General features: G+C 56.0%; 2 protein-coding genes across 3 annotated transcripts; one reads left to right on the forward strand and one right to left on the reverse strand.

Moving 5' to 3' along the window:
- Window positions 1-1,109: 1,109 nt before the first annotated feature.
- GSK3A (glycogen synthase kinase 3 alpha) lies at window positions 1,110-10,814 on the forward strand. Its single transcript, XM_061172707.1, has 11 exons — window positions 1,110-1,636; window positions 3,421-3,608; window positions 4,946-5,029; window positions 5,203-5,313; window positions 6,960-7,090; window positions 7,189-7,295; window positions 8,251-8,348; window positions 8,427-8,522; window positions 8,909-9,095; window positions 9,440-9,532; window positions 10,121-10,814. Exons 1-11 carry the CDS (start codon window positions 1,354-1,356, stop codon window positions 10,192-10,194), a joined length of 1,452 nt encoding a protein of 483 aa, XP_061028690.1. The 5' UTR covers window positions 1,110-1,353; the 3' UTR covers window positions 10,195-10,814.
- A 2,171-nt stretch (window positions 10,815-12,985) lies between these two features.
- Window positions 12,986-17,719, reverse strand: ZNF526 (zinc finger protein 526). 2 transcript variants are annotated; one of them, XM_061173083.1, is made up of 3 exons: window positions 17,639-17,711; window positions 15,739-15,839; window positions 12,986-15,649 (listed from the first exon to the last, which is right to left on the reverse strand). In XM_061173083.1, exon 3 carries the CDS (start codon window positions 15,630-15,632, stop codon window positions 13,602-13,604), a length of 2,031 nt encoding a protein of 676 aa, XP_061029066.1. In that variant the 5' UTR covers window positions 15,633-15,649; window positions 15,739-15,839; window positions 17,639-17,711; the 3' UTR covers window positions 12,986-13,601. The 2 variants fall into 2 exon arrangements, with proteins under 2 accessions (XP_061029066.1, XP_061029065.1); XM_061173082.1 differs by lacking the exon at window positions 15,739-15,839 and having other exon boundaries at window positions 17,639-17,719.
- Window positions 17,720-18,487: the final 768 nt, after the last annotated feature.

Raw genomic sequence — 18,487 nt, forward strand, 5'->3', positions numbered from 1 at the left:
GATTTAGGAAGCGTGAGGATGCAAAAAGCTTAATGGGGGTTCAAGAAAAATTCTATTTTCATTTCTTTCAAACTTCGGCTCAGCCTGCTGGTGCAACCTACATTGCTAGAAAAAGCTAGACAGTATCCGAAGACTGTATTGTCCTGAGAAACCACCGGAAACTTTGTTTCCTAAATCGTTTGCGGGGAGGGTTTTCCTTCCGGATTTGTGGAAACTTGGAACTTGGAGTGTTTGCACTCCATTTTCCAGCAGCCCCTGATAGACTTCGGCTCTTTCTTGGGACCTGGCGGCGGGGCAGGAGGCGTTGAAACTTTCTTCAGTCTTCCCTAGGAGACTACTGTCTTTCACCTGTCGCTCACGCTCTCCCGAAGGTACCTATTAGACTACACTTCCCGGCAAGCCTCTGCAGTCTCGTCTCACAAAGGGTCGGGATCCGGTCTGGACTATTCCCCAGCATGCTTCAGGACCATGGTAGATCCCTCCCCTTCAGTCAGTGGGAAGGCTGCCTTGAACTCCATTTCCCAGAAGACACAAGGGCTCGCTGTAGCAACTGCTCTGAAGCCTCGGTGTTGACTACATTTTCTAGCGGGGACTGCGGCCTAGCGAACGAGGGAGGAGGAATGCTATTCCATTTCCTAGCCTATCTCCGGAACTGCAGTATCCACTTGGGGCTTAGGGATCACATGGGACTCCATTTCCCGGCGTGCTTTGGGAGTAGCTTCACACCTGCAATGCGGTGAGGGCGTGGCGATGACTCCATTTCCCGGCTTGCCTCACGGCCCGATTGCGGCGGGTCCGCGGGTTCTGACTCAATTTCCCAGAGTGCACCTGGCGCTGGTCGGCATACAGCCAATATACTAAGTGCGCGACTGGACTCCGTTTCCCGGATTGCATCAGGTCTACACAGCTCATTGATGGAGTACTACATTTCTGAGCCACACCTAGGGACGCGCGGTTGCCGCAATGGAGTGAGTGTGCGACTCTGATCCTACTTCCGAAAGTGCTTCAGGGTCCGCTGTGGGCACAGTCGGCCAACTTATTGCCCAGGACTGTGTTTCCCGAGGTGCAGAGAGACCTATCATCCCCGCGGTCCACTCTGAGGTCTTTGCGGACTCCATTTCCCGGCGTGCCGCGCGGCTCTCTGTGAGGGCCGACAGCGGCGACGGCGGCGCGCAGGATCGGCGGACTGCATCTCCCGGCGTGCCCCGCGGCGGGCGCTGGGCCGGAGCCGGAGCCGGAGCCCGAGCGGCGCGGCCTGGAAGAGGCCGGAGCCCGGGGGAGGCGGCGGCAGCGGCAGCGGCGGGGGCAACCCGGGCAGCCCGAGCCCCGCGACCTGGGCCTGCGCTCGGCGCCATGAGCGGTGGCGCGCCTTCGGGGAGCGGCCCTGGGGGCTCGGGCCGGGCGCGGACCAGCTCATTCGCGGAGCCAGGCGGCGGCGGCGGCGGCGGCGGTGGCGGCCCCGGGGGTTCGGCTTCTGGCCCAGGCGGCAGTGGCGGCGGGAAGACGTCAGTCGGAGCCATGGGCGGGGGCGTGGGGGCCTCGAGCTCCGGGGGTGGCCCCAGCGGCAGCGGCGGAGGAGGCAGCGGCGGCCCCGGCGCGGGCACCAGCTTCCCGCCGCCCGGAGTGAAGCTGGGCCGTGAGTACTAGCGTCGCCCGTGGCGGGTGGAGATCGGATTCCTGAAGTCACTTAGACGTCGATCAGGTTTTTTTTTATGCTTAGAGAGGAGCTCGAGGTCACTGTGCCTCCCCAAACTGGGATCTGAGCTCTCCCCCATCCCAGAGAAAGGGATTTGGGGGGGTTACCATCACTTGGAGTTTAGAATTAGATTTAGTAATTCTCTAAGAGACAAGGGTCACAGGTTTCTGTTCTTCCAGTACCGAAGTCTTGGGTCCGAGAGCCTTCAAAACAGGGATCCGATGTTGCCATCCATTCGAGAAAAGGATCAGGGGTCATTGTCGCTTGCAAATGGGGCTCAAGGGTTATTGTTTCCCAAGAGAAGAAGAATAAGATCATCACCATCCAGAAGGAGGGATCTGAATGTGCTTCCCTTCAGAGCATGGGGATTTGGAGTGAATATCACTTAGAAGCAGGGATTTGCGTTTGCTGTATCCCCAAAGAACAGGGCCAGGGCTTTCCAAACCTGGTACATAGTCACCTTCCGTTTTAAAAGAATAGGCCTACTATCATTACCTGTCCATAATATGTAGAATTGTACCCCCAATGGTAGAAATTAATGATTGCTGCTTCTTGAGGATAGATTGGAAGTCAGCATACTTTTCAGACCAAGTCCATAGTCAGTATTATTCAAAAAAGATGGGTCAGTGGGTCTCCTTTCACAGAAATGGAATGAGGGCAGGGGAGGGTCCCAGTTCCACCCCATAGAATAGGGATGTGAAGTTATACCTATTTCATTATTCTGAGAAATGATGTCACTGGCTCTGGAAAAATAGCAATGTAGGATCATCTCCCTCCAAAAGATGGTGTCACTGGCCCCTCAGAATGGATCTGATTCATCATTGACCCCTTTTCTTTGGGGAACCTTTCATCAGTTACCCAAAGAAGAGGGATCACTATCCCCCAAGAATGCCGCCAAATTTTGTTGCCATTTACAGAATGGAGTTGGGAATTATAGCTTTCCTTTAAAGCACTGAGGCTGGGATAGCTCCCTGATGATAGAGATCAGGTTCACCATTCTCACTATTAAGTGCTTGTTCATTAGGGACCAGTTACACACAGGATGGGGTCTGGGGCTCTGGACCTCACAGATGAGGTCAGGTCAGTGCTTTTTTCTAGCTCCAAAGTATTTGGGTAAGAGCTAATTGTCCCCCCAACGTGAGAGTTAGGGCACTAGCACTCATTACTGGAGGAGTCATTCATTTCTGTCACCAGAAACCAGTGGTGAAGTTACCAGTTCCACTTAGGGAGGACTTAAGAGATCACTATACCCTGAGTTGTGAGAAAGGTTAGTGCTTTCCTAAAGTAGAATTACCTCAGGGTTACCGCTCTCAAGCAGAAGAGGTTAGGTCAGGCTTTCCCCAGTGAGGAGGGACCAGAAGGCAGTTAGCTCATAGTGGATGGATTCAACATCTGGCAGTGTTGGTGCCTCCTCAAATCAGGAGGGACCAGTGATTTGCTGCTTACTAGAAGTGGAAATTAGGGGTCACCAACCCTTGAATAGCAAGAGGTTTTATGTGTCAGTATCCTCCCCTATGGGAGGAGTCAGGATTTGGGGTTCCATGAAGGGTAGAGGGGAAAGGGCACTGGGAGGCATCCAGTAGCCATCTTTGAAGATTGGGGAAGGGACAAAGAACCCCCCCAGTGAGCTTCCTATAGTGACTCCCCTCCCTCTCACGGCCCCAGGATGGGGTGGTGGCCAGAGGGGAAAGGTCAGTAGATCTTGTGTTCCCTTTGCTCCCCAGGTGACAGTGGGAAGGTGACCACAGTGGTAGCCACTCTAGGCCAAGGCCCAGAGCGCTCCCAGGAGGTGGCTTACACAGACATCAAAGTGATTGGCAGTGGCTCATTTGGGGTCGTGTACCAGGCACGGCTGGCAGACACGAGGGAATTGGTGGCCATCAAGAAGGTTCTCCAGGACAAGAGGTTCAAGGTAGCTTGGGGGGAACGGGGACAAGGAGGTTTGACTGCACATGACTGGTGAGAGAACTCCAGCAAGAGTGCTGGGCTTGGGCTTCCACAGGGGACATGAGCATGGGCCAGAGGAGAAGGGAGCAAGTTGTGTGGAAGATGGGAATGTGGATTCCAGGAGAGCCCAGAGCTGACTTTTATTGGGCTTTTGCTGTAAGTGCTTTATAGGTGAGTTTAACTTGTGGAAAGATTCTCTGAGAGTAGGTACTGTTGTTATTCCCATTCTAAGTAAGCAGAAACTGGAAACTGAGACTCAGATGAGAGAATTGCCCAAGGTCAAGACTAGAATCTGATTCCCAAGCCCTTCACCTTAACCACTAAGTTACACCCCTGCCCAGAGGAGAAAGGAAGCTGGTGGGGCTAATGAGTATATTTGCGAAGGTCAAGCTCTGCCCCAAGGGTTTGACAGGTGCAGGGAGACATCCTGCCTGTGCTGCACATGCCTTGGTTTGGGGCTCTGTCCCGTCTGAGGAAGGGACAGGGTCTGAGACCCTTTCCTCATTCATACAGAGGTGCCCTGTGAGCTAGTAGAGGCCCTTTGGATCCTAGGCTACTCTGGATGTAGGAGAACTGAGCCTAGGCTGAAGGGAACCAGGTCAGAGCCTAGGTCCCGGGCAGTGAGGACTCTCAGGGGAGCTCCAGGGTGCTGCTCAGAATTTGATGATAGTTGAGTCCCAGGAGTGAGAGGGATCTGAGGATAGGGAGCTCTGAGGCCCTGAGGGGAACAGAGAATAGAGAAGAATGCTGAGACTGGGTCTCCTGGGAAGAGGTTGAGGCTGGATCCCCCTGGGAAGATGAGGATTGGAAGCCTGGAGTCTGGGACTCTGGAACCAAGCCGGGGTCCAAGGGCTCAGATGCCTCTAGTGAAAGCAGTGGGGAGGAGTGGGGACCAGGGTGAACTGGATGGCCACTTCCTGTCTGTCATTGCTTGCGCCAGGCAGGGAGGTGGGCCTCATGTGGCCACGTCATCTGATTTTTCAAGAGAAGCTGGAAAACTTAGATTATATGTGAAGTCATTTGATTTGTAAATCTCAGCAAAAAAATCAAACATCTTTAAAAAGTAGACTGCAGAAAGCACATAGAAGTGGTCTGAGTTTAGCCCACAGCTTGTGTGAGAGGGGAGTGGGCTGGGGGTGAGGAATTAGGGGCTGCGCCATGGGGCCTTGGAGCTGGGACACAGGGAGTAGCTGCTTGGCTCTGTTGGCAGGAGTGGGGGAGTAGAGCTGTGGTGAGGGGTGCTAGGGAGGGGAGGCAGGGAGAGCTGGTGGTTTTCTGAGGCTGCCTTCTTTTGCCCCCAAGAACCGAGAGCTGCAGATTATGCGTAAGCTGGACCACTGCAATATCGTGAGGCTGAGATACTTTTTCTACTCCAGTGGGGAGAAGGTGAGACCTCAGTGTGTGGAGGAGTCCTCCACTTTGACTCCACCCGTTTGCCTGCCTGCCTTCCTTCCTCATGACTGCTGGTCTCTTCCCCCGTTATTCCTCACAGACCTTTCCTCCCCCCATTCCTTGCTCTTTTCTCACAATGCCCCACACCTCTCCTTTGCTCTCTGCAGAAAGACGAGCTTTATCTAAATCTGGTGCTGGAATATGTGCCCGAGACGGTGTACCGGGTGGCCCGCCATTTTACCAAGGCCAAGTTGACTATCCCTATCATCTATGTCAAGGTAGGCAGGCAGGCAGGCTGCTGGGGCCCAGGCCCACAAAGCCAGGAGCTCCGGACAGACACTCCTGCCTCTGTGGTTTCCCTCATCTCCAAGTTTTTCGTTGGTCTCTGGAGGCCTCACGTTCCCTGCCCTTGTCCCTATACCCCCCGAGATGGAGCGCGCCAAAGGCAGGGCAGCCCAACCCAAGGCCTGACTCAATCAGGGAGGCAGGCTGACCAGGCTGGTGAGGCCGCTTGGGTCCATACTGGGAGCCCACTGGTACCGGTTAGTGTTGGTGGAGTTAGCTCAGAATCGAGGTGGGGACCTAGAATGCAGAGGGGAGACGATGAGGTCAGAGTCCTGGCCTTTGGAGCCTTGGCAGAGGGTTGATGGGAAGGAGGCAGGGTTGCGGGAAGGTTAGTGTTCACAGAGCCAAGAACGCATGAGTCTTCATTCATCACCTGTGCAGGCTTATTCCCCAGTGCTTGGTGCTGTGCCCTGTATGTTACTATCCGTAAGGAGGTGTTTGAACGAATGGATAAGTGAATGGGCCTAGGGATGCTGTGGAGAACAAGGCTGGAGCAGCCAGCTGCATTGGGAGGCGGAGGTTGGGTGCGAGTTTGTTGGAGGTTGCATGGGGCCCCGTTTTTCCTCCCGCTGGCTTTAAGTACCCCAGGCCTAGGTGAGCCCTGGGGCTCTACCAGTGGTGGGAGCTGTGGGACCTCGCTTCCTGGGAGGCAGTGGTGTGGTTTGTTGAATGTGTCCTGTGGCTGCCTGTGTTCCGGGGCCAGCACTGAGCAGTTCTAGAGGCCCAGTTGACTGAGACCCAGGCCTTGCTCCTGAAGAGCTCTCAGTTTAACAGGGTAGACAGGTGTCATCACAGAGAACTGTAAAACCACTAGCAACTGCCGTACTGGAAGGAGCACAGGGGATTCTGGAAACAGGAGGCCCTGCCTGCTTTGGGAGTGAGAAGGATCAAGGAAGTCTTTTGGGAGGAGACCAGGCACAGGGCAAGGAAGTGGCATCTCTGGCCGAGGGCACTGGTAACAGAGGAGGAGGGGGCCCAGGAAGCATCCCTGAGCAGATACTATGTGCCAGGCACTGGTCTAGGCCCTGGGGGATGCAGCAGTGATGGAACCACAAAGATCCCTGCTCTTTTGGCACTTACATCCTAGTCAGTAGGGAAGAGGGTGGCAGGAAAATCCAGCTGGAGAGGGGCTGGCTCGTGGGTGGTTTTGACTGGTGGGCAAAGGAGGCTGAGCCTTTCCTATAGCCAGTGGTTTTGGTGAGGCTCCCCAGCCTGCTTTAAAAGAAGGCCTTCCTGATGTATCTGTCTTATTCATCAGGCTTCTGCTGAAGTGTGTGCTTGAAGCAATGGTTTCCAAAGTATGGACCAGCACCAGCACTAGGGGGCTTGTTGCAAATGCCTCATCCTGAACTACTGAATCAGAAACTCTGAGCGTGGGGCCCAGCAGTCCGCAGTCCCTGTTTTAACAAGGCCGCCAAGTGATTCTGGTGCTCACTAAAGTTCGAGAACCAAGGGGCAGCGAACTGTTTTCAAGTCAGGGAGAGTGGGTGGAAGGGCTCTTCAGGCCAAGATGGTGGAGCAGGGGTGTGCTCTGCGGGGAGAGCTGGGCTGGAGTTCTGCTGTCCCCTGCCTGCCCCAGGTGTACATGTACCAGCTCTTCCGGAGCTTGGCCTACATCCACTCCCAGGGTGTGTGTCACCGCGACATCAAGCCCCAGAACCTGCTGGTGGACCCCGACACCGCTGTCCTCAAGCTCTGCGATTTTGGCAGGTGGGCCAGACCCGGGGTGTGCTGGGTGGCTGAAGGGGCGAGGAGGGATCCCGAGCCTTGGCTTGTGTTGACTCCTGCCTACCCATATCTTCCCACAGTGCAAAGCAGCTGGTCCGAGGAGAGCCCAATGTCTCCTACATCTGTTCTCGCTACTACCGGGCCCCAGAGCTGATCTTCGGAGCCACTGATTACACCTCATCCATCGGTCAGATTTGAGGGAGGGTGGGGGTGGGAATAGCAGTCATGGCAGTTTTTGAGTTCTTCCTGTGTGTCTGCCAGGCTCGGTGATGAAAGCTTAACATCTGTTCTTTTAGCCAGTCCTCAGATTCAGGAAGGTGACGCTGTCATACGTGCATTTTACAGTTGAGCAGTCTGAAGCTTAGAGTGGAGAGGCCACCTGCCCGCAGTCACACTGCTGGGACTGGGCAGGGCTGGGCTTTGAAAGCTGACCTGACTCCAGAGTCCATACCAGCTCTGGAACCTCCCAGTCAGTCCTCTCTTCTCAGGCAGGGGGAGGGGCTGACGGCGACCTTGGGGGAATCGGGAGGTAAGGCTTTGCCATCATGAGGGTGTGACCTGCTCACAGGGCCTCCATGTCCTTCCCTGTTGCTGGGGATGACAGGGCCAACTTCCAGGGATTAGGAGAGGGTGTGAAAGTGTTTGGAAGAGAACAGTCATCAGCAGTGTGAGGAAACTTCATGGTCCCTAGATGTGAACTTGTGCTGTGGCGGTCAAGGTTCAGACCAGGGAGGGGTGACTCCCGGCCTCTAGCTATTCCCAAGGGCAGGATAGAGGCCAGAAGTGAGTAAGGCAGCCCACTTAATGCTTTACCTTCCTGAGGCCCAAAGAACACAGGTACCTGTTCTTGGCCTGTTGATCTGTCCTCTGAAGCTAGAGGCAGAGAAAAGGCTTATTGGGGTCACAAAGTGGAGAGAGGCAATGGAAACATCTAGGTTGGAGAGTACAGTGCAGTCAGGTAGACTTGGAGGTTCAAAGTCAGGCTCCTATGTTCCTAAGCTGTGTGTGACCTTGAGCAAGGCACTTCCTCTCTGAGCCGAGAAAATGGGGCTCCCTGGCATCTCTCAGGATGACCATGAAGGATAGGAATGTATGCCAGGGGATGGGCATGGTAGCTCTGACCCTGCCCCATTCCTCTTCAGATGTGTGGTCAGCTGGCTGCGTACTGGCTGAGCTCCTCCTGGGCCAGCCCATCTTCCCTGGGGACAGTGGGGTAGACCAGCTGGTGGAGATCATCAAGGTGAGGGCAGGGCCAGGGTGGGCAGGGATTGGGCTAAGCGCTAAGGGCCTTGGCTCAGACCCCTCCCTTTCCCTACAGGTGCTGGGAACACCAACCCGGGAACAGATTCGAGAGATGAACCCCAACTACACGGAGTTCAAGTTCCCCCAGATTAAAGCTCACCCCTGGACAAAGGTGGGGCAGGGCTAGGGGCTCAGGCAGCATGGCTGAGGTCCCCATTGGAGGCCAACCGGTCTGGGGACCTGGCTAGAGTCATGGCTCAGTAGTGGGTCAGTAACTTTCATCACATTTCAAAGTTTATGGAATCTCCCATACTCTAAAAGTTGAGGACACACAGTAAATGCAAGAGTCCTGTTTTTCTGGTGGGGAAACACGCTCACAGCAGGGCCCATACAGTCATGGGACCTGAGCGGGTTGCTCATCTGATACAAACTGACCTCCCCTCAGAGGCTGGGCCTTAGTTGCCTCATGTGGAAAGTGGGCTTGTGGGAGGTGGGCAGGAGTATACCAGGGCCCAGGGCGTCTCACCCTTGTCACCTCTGCCCCCTCCACCCCCCAAGGTGTTCAAATCCCGAACGCCACCTGAGGCCATCGCGCTCTGCTCTAGCCTGCTGGAGTACACACCGTCCTCGAGGCTCTCCCCGCTGGAGGCCTGTGCCCACAGCTTCTTTGATGAACTGCGATGTCCTGGAACCCAGCTCCCCAACAACCGCCCGCTTCCCCCCCTCTTCAATTTCAGTCCTGGCGGTGAGGGCACAGCCTGGGATCTGGGTTGTTGGAGGGGCAGCCAAAGATTGTGAAGAGCCTGGTGTTGAAGACAGGAGTGGGGAGCTGAGGGTGGGCTGCAAGGCAGTCCTAGGGCTCAGGAAATGCCCCTGATTCCGGGAGACCCAAACCGACTTCATCTGCACTCTGCGATCTCCTGTGTTAGGCTCTTGCCAGTTTTTCATTTAAAGTGTTCAGTGGCTACGTGTGTCCCCAGGCAACTGGCCTTGCCCAGAGCTGGGTCCCTTTTTGGTGCCCCTTTCTAACCCCGACTGGGTCTCCAGGTGCCCTGTCCCCTGACTAGGCATGTCCATTCCTGTCTCTAGAACTCACCATCCAACCATCTCTCAACGCCATTCTCATCCCTCCTCACTTGAGGTCCCCGGCGGGCACTGCCTCCCTCACCCCATCCTCACAAGGTAAGTTGGGGGCCATCTTCTGAGCATTAAAGCTGCATTTCTCAGCCCGGGGTGGGGACGGGTCTGTTCTCTGTTCTCACAACCCCTGCGTTTCCTGCAAAATTGTTGACATTCTGACAGAAAGCATATTTTACATGTGAATGGCCACCTTTGTGAGGCATTATTGCCTGTATTTGTGTTTAAATGCAAACTGGAAAACCAAAGACATAAGTTTAGCCTGCACAAACAAACAAAAAGTTAAATTTGTTGCTCACGTTAAAAAACGGGGGCCATTTTATGTACAAATCCAGATTTCCTGTTTCTCTTGGGGAAGAAAATAAGACTGGGCAGCAGTGGGCCTGCCTCTGCTCAGGGCAGTATTAGCAGCTGGAGCTGAGTTCCAGCTGCCCCCGTTCTGTGGGGCCTGGCTTTCTGGTGAGTCACTCAATGACCAACCTGGCCCTTTGGCATTTGAGTTTGCAACCCTAGACCTAAAGTGACAGCTTTCCATTTCTAATGTAGCATCTCACACCAGCTTCCTGCTCTTGGGGGTGGGGGTGGGGGGCTAAAAGGCAAAGGCTAACTGTCCGCTCCTTCCTTCCCCCTCAGCTTTAAGTGAGGCTCAGACCGGCCCGGACTGGCAGTCGACCGATGCCACAGCTCCCCTCACTAACTCTTCCTGAGGGCGCCACCAACTGCCCTTCCATCTGGGAGCCCCTGCTGGGGCTGGGAAGGGGGGCCATAGCCTGTCAAGCTCCTGCCCTGACCGGGCCCCTAGACTAGAGGGCAGAGGTAAATGAGTCCCTATCCCCACCTCCAGTCCCTCCCTCACCAGCCTCACCCCTGTGGTGGGCTTTTTAAGAGGATTTTAACTGGTTGTGGGGAGGGAAGAGAAGGAAGGACCGGGGATTGGGGGGGGGGGCGGGCGGCATGAGGACCTCCTACCCCCTCAGCTCCTTCCCCTCCCCCCAGGTCTCCACCTCCTCCAACCCCCCTCCCCTCCTGTATCCCTTGTAAATAGAACCAGACCAGCCCTTCTCCTCCTCTTCCCTTCCCTGGCCCCCGGGTGTAAATAGATTGTTATAATTTTTTTCTTAAAGAAAATGTCGATTCGCACCGTCCAACCTGGCCCTTTCCCCTCCAACAGCTGTGTCCCCCCATCCTGTCCTCTGCCCCTAAGGCCTCCTCCCTCCTCGCCCCATCCTGGAGGGCAGGGGCAGTGGGGGAGCTCCTGATGTCTTAGTTTTCACAGTAAGGTTTGCCTGTGTACAGACCTCCGTTCAATAAATTATTGGCATGAAAACCTGCTTGCTGTCTGGACACCTGTTTTCACAGAGGTGAGGGAGGTGCCTGGGGGGCTGTCCTGGGACAGGAGTGGGCTGCATCTCAGGCAGGGGAACGGTGGGATGAACCCAGGCTGGCCCTGGCTCAGGCGCCCAAGCTTCCTGTGCTCCAGCCCTCCTCTGCACATGTGATGAGCTAGCTCTGGCTTATCCGCTGCAGCACAAATCATCTGCTTCCACTGAGGGAGGGAAGCACTGTCATTCCCAGGTGACTGGTGAGAGAACTGGCCATCAGATAGGTCAAGGCCACAGAGTACAGGTGGCAAAGTCAAGGTTTGAACAAAGGGCTCCCTATCTCATAGCCTGAGCTACCTGCCACTTCAGGGGGACACAGGATGATGGGGGGGGTGGGTCACTCAGGCCAAGACAACCTTGGTATAGACTCTTAGTGGGCATAGATGGGGGCAGAGGAGCTGCCCAAACCCTAGCAGTTCCCCAAGCCTTCATTTCCACCTTAAACAGGGCCCCACCTGGCCCACCTCTTTAGGGATGCTGGGAAGTGACAACCCTGGGAAGGCTGTCGCAGAGAGTGTGGCTTTTTCCCTTGCTTTGAAAACATGCTGGGGCCAGGTGGTGGGGCCATGGGCAGAGGAAAATGGCATCTGCTCCACATGGTCCCAATGGTAGGCGAGGGCAGGAGGCCCTAGAAGTAAAAGGGAGCCTGGACAGGAGCAACTGACATGTCCTCCACTGGACTCCATTTGTGAAGAAAAAGGGAGAAGAGTTTTGAACATATCCCAGAGGGTGTTCAGGGACTGTTCCTGTAGCATCTGGGCTCCGCTGTCTGCTTAGGCGAGCCCCAGGGGCATCTGTATACTGCCCAGAGCAAACCCTGGCCCTCCCTGCTCAACACCATCCAGATGTCACCTTGTTTGTAGGATGAACACATAGAGCAAGTGGACTGGGTAAGGGAAGGAGGGCTGGTCCGGACAAGGGGCTAACCTCGGGCTCCTGGGGACCCCTTCCGGCTGCTCACACCCAGTGGGCTATGAGGTCACTGAGGGTGTCCTACACCCTCCTCCCACCCCCATGGCCTCTGCCCAGGTCTGGCCCCATCCTCTACTTCCTGGACCATCTCCAGTTTCCCCTGCCCCACCCTGATGCCAGGGAGCCCTAACCCCACCTATGACCCTCACCCCATCCCATCCCCCACAGTGCCCCAACTTCTTAGCCTGGCTTTCAAGGCCTTCCCAGGTCTAGGCTTCCCTCCTTCCCTGCCTTGTCGCCCCTCCTCTGCCCAGCCTCCCTCCCAGACAGCTCAGCCGCAGCCATGTCCTGCTGCACCTGTCTGAGCACCCTGGTCTGCAGAGGCCTGAGACAAGCCTTCCCAATGGACCTGCCATAAATCATCTACTTTCATTTGGAGAGGGAAGGATTGTCAGCCCAGGTAACCTTTGAAAAGGTTGGGGATTCCTTCCTGTTCCCAAGACTTTTTATCTTTTGAGGCCCCTTAAACTCCAATTGCTCTGTGACAATGGCTCACTTTTCCTCCAGTTACCATGACTCCTCCTCTGAACCCCCGCCCCTGCAGTTGTTTCAGGTCCCAATCAGTCCACAGCTGTATCAGTTACAGATATGGGCTAAAAGGTCTTGGCCAACGCCTCTGCCCAGCTATGAGATCTTGGGCGAGTCTCTGTCCCTGTTTTCTCACTTGGGATAATACTGAGATCACCTCACAGGCCTGCTGAGATCATTATACGTGTATAGTGCTAACCGCAGTGCCTGCCATGGCCGGGCAGTCAAATGTTTGCTGTTATTGGTTGTCCGTCAATAACTGGACGACCTCCAAGTATACCAAGAACTCACCCTCCTTGCGGTGCTGCCTGCCTGGAATATTTTCTTCGTCTTCCACTAGCAGATTTCTACTTTTTCTTCAAAGATTAACTCCTCTAGGAAGCCTCTGACTCCTGATCTACCATGGAGGTTTGTTCCCTGCTCTGGGATCCTACTGTCCCTGCACATCCCCGCTGCAACACTGAGGGTCCTGGGGCTGAGATCCCAGGGCTGAGCCCTGGGATCCCACCTGGGCAGGGCAGAGGCCTGATTCGTCTCTGGCCCCCAGCACACAGGAGGGAGGCCTTAGGACACTCAGGCTGAATAAATCAACAAGACATTCAGAGAGCAAGGCCATCTGTATTTGTGGGTGTTCCTCCTACCACACTGCGTGGCTCCTGGGGCAGAGCCCATGTCTGACTCATTCCTGGGTTTCCAACATCACCCACCTGCAGCTGAATACCGGGGTACCTATAGATTGCCCTCCACGTTGTCAAAAGTGAGATCAAGGAAGCCCAGAGAAGTCAGGTGCCTTCTTCCACCAGGCAGAGCCAAATCCTGGGAGCCCAGAGTCCAGGGAAGGCTAGGGCCGGGGGGAAAAGCAGAGGACGTGAAGAGGTATGTGACAGGGCCCAGCACAGAGCTGGCACACGGTTGGGGCTCACGAAAGGTTACCTGATGTTGCTGGGCACCAGGGTGATGCAGAGCAAAGAGCCTTGGAGAACCCCGCTTTGCAACGCAGTGGGGTGACCGGGACAGATCATATCGTGTCTCAGAGCTTCAGCGTCCCCTCAGGCAGAGAAAGGTGACGCCTGGTGGGGCCATTCTGAGGAGTCAGTGGGTAAGAGGCCAGGGTGAATGCTGGCACCCGGTGGGTGCCAGAGTGGCTTGCCAGGGCGTGGCCCCCTTTCTCCCCAGAGGTGCCCACACTTGATTCTGCAACCAAACTCTTTTATTGTTGCTCTTCAGCTGTGTCACACAAAGGCCGTGTCCAATTGCAACAGCCCGCTCGCTTCAGTGGCCCCCAGTGCCGCCTGGCACAGCTGCAGCGTGTCCACAAGTGCCAGTGGCTGGGACGTCTCGATGATGGCAATGGTCTCCCCGAGCTCAGTGCACATGATAGTCTGCTGAGGCTCGGGGGGTGGGGGCGGGGCAGGAGGGGGTGATCTGGGAGGCTGCAGTGTCATCGTCCGAGCTTGGGCGTGGACCCGCTGATGCAGTCGCAGGCCCGCCATGGCACGGAACCAGCGGCCGCAGGTCCCGCAGTAGTAGGGGCTCTTGTTGTAGAGACCGGTGATGGGGAGGCGGGGCGCACGGGCAAAGGCGACTGGCCGCAGGTGCAGCCTCCGGTGCTGCTGCAGGTTGGAGCTCTGCGTGAAGCGCTTGCCACAGTCCAGGCACTGGTAGGGACGCACACCCGTGTGGGTCAGCTGGTGGCGGCTGAGGTTGGCCAGAGAAGCAAAAGTCTTGCCACAGGAATGGCACTGGAAGGGCCTCTCGCCCGTGTGCGTCCGCAGATGGTTGCGCACGTGGACCAGCTTCTTGAAGCCCTTGCCACAGACACCGCAGCGGTGTCGCCGCTCAGGGGGCCCGTGGACCGCACGCCGGTGCCGGGAGAGCCGGGAGGCGGAGGCAAAGGACTTAGAGCACTGCGGGCAGGGCAGCTGGGCGGGTGGTGCAGGGGGCAGCGGCGGGGGCGTGGACTCGGCAGGAGCCGGGGAGGCAGCCGCCGCCGCCGCCGCCGCCGTGGGAGGTGCCCCGCTCTTGCCGGCGTGAGTGCGCCGGTGGTAGAGGAACTTGGTCATGTTGCTGAACGTTTTGCCGCAGCGGCAGCGGTGCAGTGGGTTGGCGGTGTGGGCCCGCCGGTGGGCCACCAACGTGAGCTCTGTGCTGAAGCCACGGCCGCAGTCCACGCAGAGGTAGCGGGCTTCGCCACGGTGCAGCCGCAGGTGCTGCTCCAGTGAGGCTGCTTTCTTGAAGACCTTGGAGCAGGTCGTACATTCGTGTGTGCCACCAACATGGGCCCGCCCGTGAGCCAGAAGCCGGTTTGCCGAGCTGAAGCTGCGCTGGCACTGGCTGCAGTGGAAGGGGTGAGCCGCTGACGCTGGGCCACGGGACGCCCGCCGGTGTCGCCGGCGTGCCCCTGCTGAGGTGCAGTGTTGAGGACAATCCCCACAGCCCTGGGCCTGGCCGGCTGTGGACTTGTCAGCTCCCTTAGCATCATCACCAGCCTCTGCTGCTGCCTCTTCCTCGTCCTCTGTCTCTTCGTCGTCATCTTCTTCATCCTCCTCCTCCTCCTCCTCCTCTAGCCCGTTGCGCTCTTCTTTCTCTAGGGAGTCAAAGTGGGTGCCCTGGTGCTCCAAGAACTCCTCAGGGGTGGTACACAGGGCAGAGCACTCAGGACACTCATAGGGCTCCATCCTGACTTCGGGTGGAGCAGGGGGTGGAGGTGGGGAGGGGAGGGGAGGCAGAGGAGGCGGCACCGGAGGTTTAGCTGCTGCAGCAGCAGAAAGGTGCTGGGCCTTCCGATGAGCCACCCACAGCTCAGGTGAGGGAAACAGCTCCTGGCAGTCTCCACACTGGTACTGGATCTGGCTTGCAGACTCCCGCAGGTGGGCATCCTGGTGGGCCAGGAGCTCGCTGGGGGAGAGGATGAGCTGGCTGCACTCACCGCACTGGAAAGGCCCATCCTCAGTGCCTGGCACCAGCTCCGGCTCCAGGCCAGTGTCCTGGGTGGTCAGCGCCTCCTCCTCTGTGACAGTGGGCACATGCTGCTCCTGGTGTGAGAGGACTTCTTCCAGTGTGTTGTAGAGGCTGCCACATTCAGAGCACATGAACTGGAAGAAGAGGGATGAGGCAAGGGCCTCCCCAGGTGTCATCTCAGTCACCTCCGTTAACATCTCCATTTTCTCCCCTAACATCGGTGTTGACATCTCCACTGCCCCTGGTGACATCTGTGTTGGCATCTCAGCCACTTCAGCTGCCTCAGCCGCCACCTCTGCCATTGTGCGGAAGGCAGTACCTGGAGAAAGAAGGGGGTGCCTAGTGAGACCAGGAACTCAAGGGGAGGGGGGATGTCTCAGGAGTTCCCTTGCCCATCCCATCACTGACCAGCCTCTAACAATCAGCAAGTCTGGATCCAATATTTATATCTCAGTCTTCAGTGAGTCTGTGACCCTGTAGCTGAACTGCACCCCATGGCGGCCAGGTATCTGCAGAAAAGAGACAGCCCTTCTCAGTCTGGCCTCTGATGCTACCCTCCTTACCCAGAGGACTGGTCACACCCTTTGCAAGAACAGAATGTGTCTTTTGGGGTCTCTTGGCCTTGGCCTGTGCAGGTTCCTCTCTGTGCAGCATCTTTCCTCTATCTACTTACACACAGAGAGATGTAGCAAGGTGTTTAAGAGCATAGGCTCTGGACCAGACTGCCCTTGGCTCGAATCTGAGCTCCACCACTTACTTCATCTCTCAGAGATTGTTTTCTCATCTGTGAAATGGACTAAAAGTAGTACTGACCACAAAGTCCCTGGTACTTTGTAAAGCTTAGATAGAACCATTACTTGTAATTCTCCAGAAATGTTGTTTTTGGACCCTAAGTCTTTGATGCTGCTATTCCTTCTGCCAACAAAGTTCTCTCTTCTTTTCTAGCAAACTCTACATCCACAGGGTGGTGGCCACTCCCTCCTCCTTGGGTTTCTTATGGTATCCTGTGCCACCTCCATCATAGCAAATATCATGAACTTGGGATAGAGTCTGTGCTCCTCACCAGACTGAGCTTGCCGGCAGGGCAGGTCTGATTTATTGTAAGGGCTGCTGTCACCAACAAAGCCACTGACCAAGGACAGGGATTTTAACTTTTGAACTTCCCTCTACATGCCCCATCTCTCCCTCTACAGGTGTGGGCTCAACCCAACCCAGGCCCCTTCACACAACAGGGGCTCAGAGTCCCTACAGCAAATGACTGCCGCCCATGCACGCCTAAGCAGTAATTTTCCAAATATAATCCCCACCATCTCCATTTCTTCTTCAACTCATCTGTTAGTGCCAGAGGGCAGGTGGAGTTCAGCTTACAGCTCTGCACACAAAGTTGCTCATGTTAAGCTCCCAGAGGTCTCACCATAATAAGCACTGAGTAGATTTGGTGAACGAATTAAGCTCCCTCCAGGAAGTGTGGCCCCGAGAGTTTAACTGTCCTTGTGCACATTCCACTTTTCCCACCAGACCAGCCCTCCTATTAGACTGTGAATTCCCACAATAACAAGGCCCAGCACAGGGACTTGCTATCAGCTGCTTTCCAATAAATGCTCCTTAAGTAAATGATTCACTAAAAGCCCAAGAGCTAAACTTTCCAACTCCCTCACTAATTTTTGAGTTGCCCGGGCCCTGGCACACAAAAGCCATTCAATAACGGACCTTCCTAGAAACAGTCAACCAGGGGCCTGACAGTTCAACTTTGCATCGTTTACAGCCCCACTCCCAACAGAGAACTCCCCTCCAGCGAGGCCCAGTGCCTGGTGCAAGGCTTACACAAAGTAGGCACCCCGTAAATGTCTAGAAAATGGCCCGAAGGACCTGATATTTGGACTTTCCTAGTCTGCATTCCCCATTTCCCAATCCTGGACTGTGAATTATTGGGGGGAAGGATGGGGTTTTTTTATACAGTAGACCAATAAAAGTCCTTCCAGGAAAGAGCCCACCAGGGGCCTGGAAGTTCAACTTTCCTGAGACACATCCCTTTTCTCTGACCAGACTTATCAACTACGCAACCTGAGAGTTCCCTGCAAACGGTGGGGGCCGGGCGAGCTCAGTCAAGCGTAGGGTCCTGCACACCTCAGGCGCTCTATCAACGCTCCAGGGCACAGAGGAAGCAGCACTCTCTTTCCACTCCGCGTCGCTCCCGCCCTAGCGCAGGCCCCAAAGCTCCTCGACCCCCGGGGTCCCCCTCGTTCTCCCTCCGCCCTCTCCGTAAGCCCGGCGTTCTCTTCCCCGGCCCGCCCCGCGGCGCCCTCACCCGTCTCTCTTGCCTCCTGCAGCCCCCGCCGCTCTTGACACAGACCCTCTGCCCAGGCGTGTGGGACCCCTCACTATCCACGCCTCCCATTGGGCACCGCCCTTACCCGCGACGGCCAATCAGAGCCGAAAGCGGCGGGCACGCTCTCCTGCGCCTGCGTATGGACGCTTAGGCGGGGCTCGGCGAGTTTCTCCACGCACACAACTGCGCCCTGTGGGCGGGGCTCCGGGCTCGGAGAAGCGCCTGCGCAGTTCTCCCGGGCCGCTCCTCTGCCAAGTCTGAGTTAAGTGGAGAGAAGTGAACATCACTGGAAAGCAAGGGTCATGGAGTGGACTGGGTGGCGGGAGACCTTGACAGAACTGTCATTTCATAGCTAAAGACACAGAGCATCTCTGAGAGCACAGCTTTGGAGTCAAACACACTTGGGGTACTTCCCCTCTCTCGGCCTCACTTTTACTCCTATGTAAAATGGGCTTGAATCACATCCACCTCAAAGGCTGTTGAGGGGATTGGATGAAATCAAACAGGTAAAAGCAGTCAGCACAGGGCCTGAAACACCGTGGATGCTCACTTTAACCCATCTAACATGGACATAGATAGTCCTTCCCTGTTTGTAAAATTGCTTTCCCTTCCCTCACCCTCTTTGGTTGATTTAATGATATTCACTTATTGGGCGCCTACTGTGTGTCCGGCCCAGGATTGGGTTTCAATAGGTGACAACTGCCATCAGGGAGAGGGGAAGGGACTCTTCGGAGGTCACTGCCTCAGCCCAAGCAGAGCTAGTGCTGAACCAGTGCCAGGCAGGACCCAGGCCTTCCGCCTCCCAAGGGGTGATAATTCCGGGGGTGG

Source organism: Eubalaena glacialis, chromosome 18, assembly GCF_028564815.1.
Source record: "Eubalaena glacialis isolate mEubGla1 chromosome 18, mEubGla1.1.hap2.+ XY, whole genome shotgun sequence".
NCBI lineage: Eukaryota > Metazoa > Chordata > Mammalia > Artiodactyla > Balaenidae > Eubalaena > Eubalaena glacialis.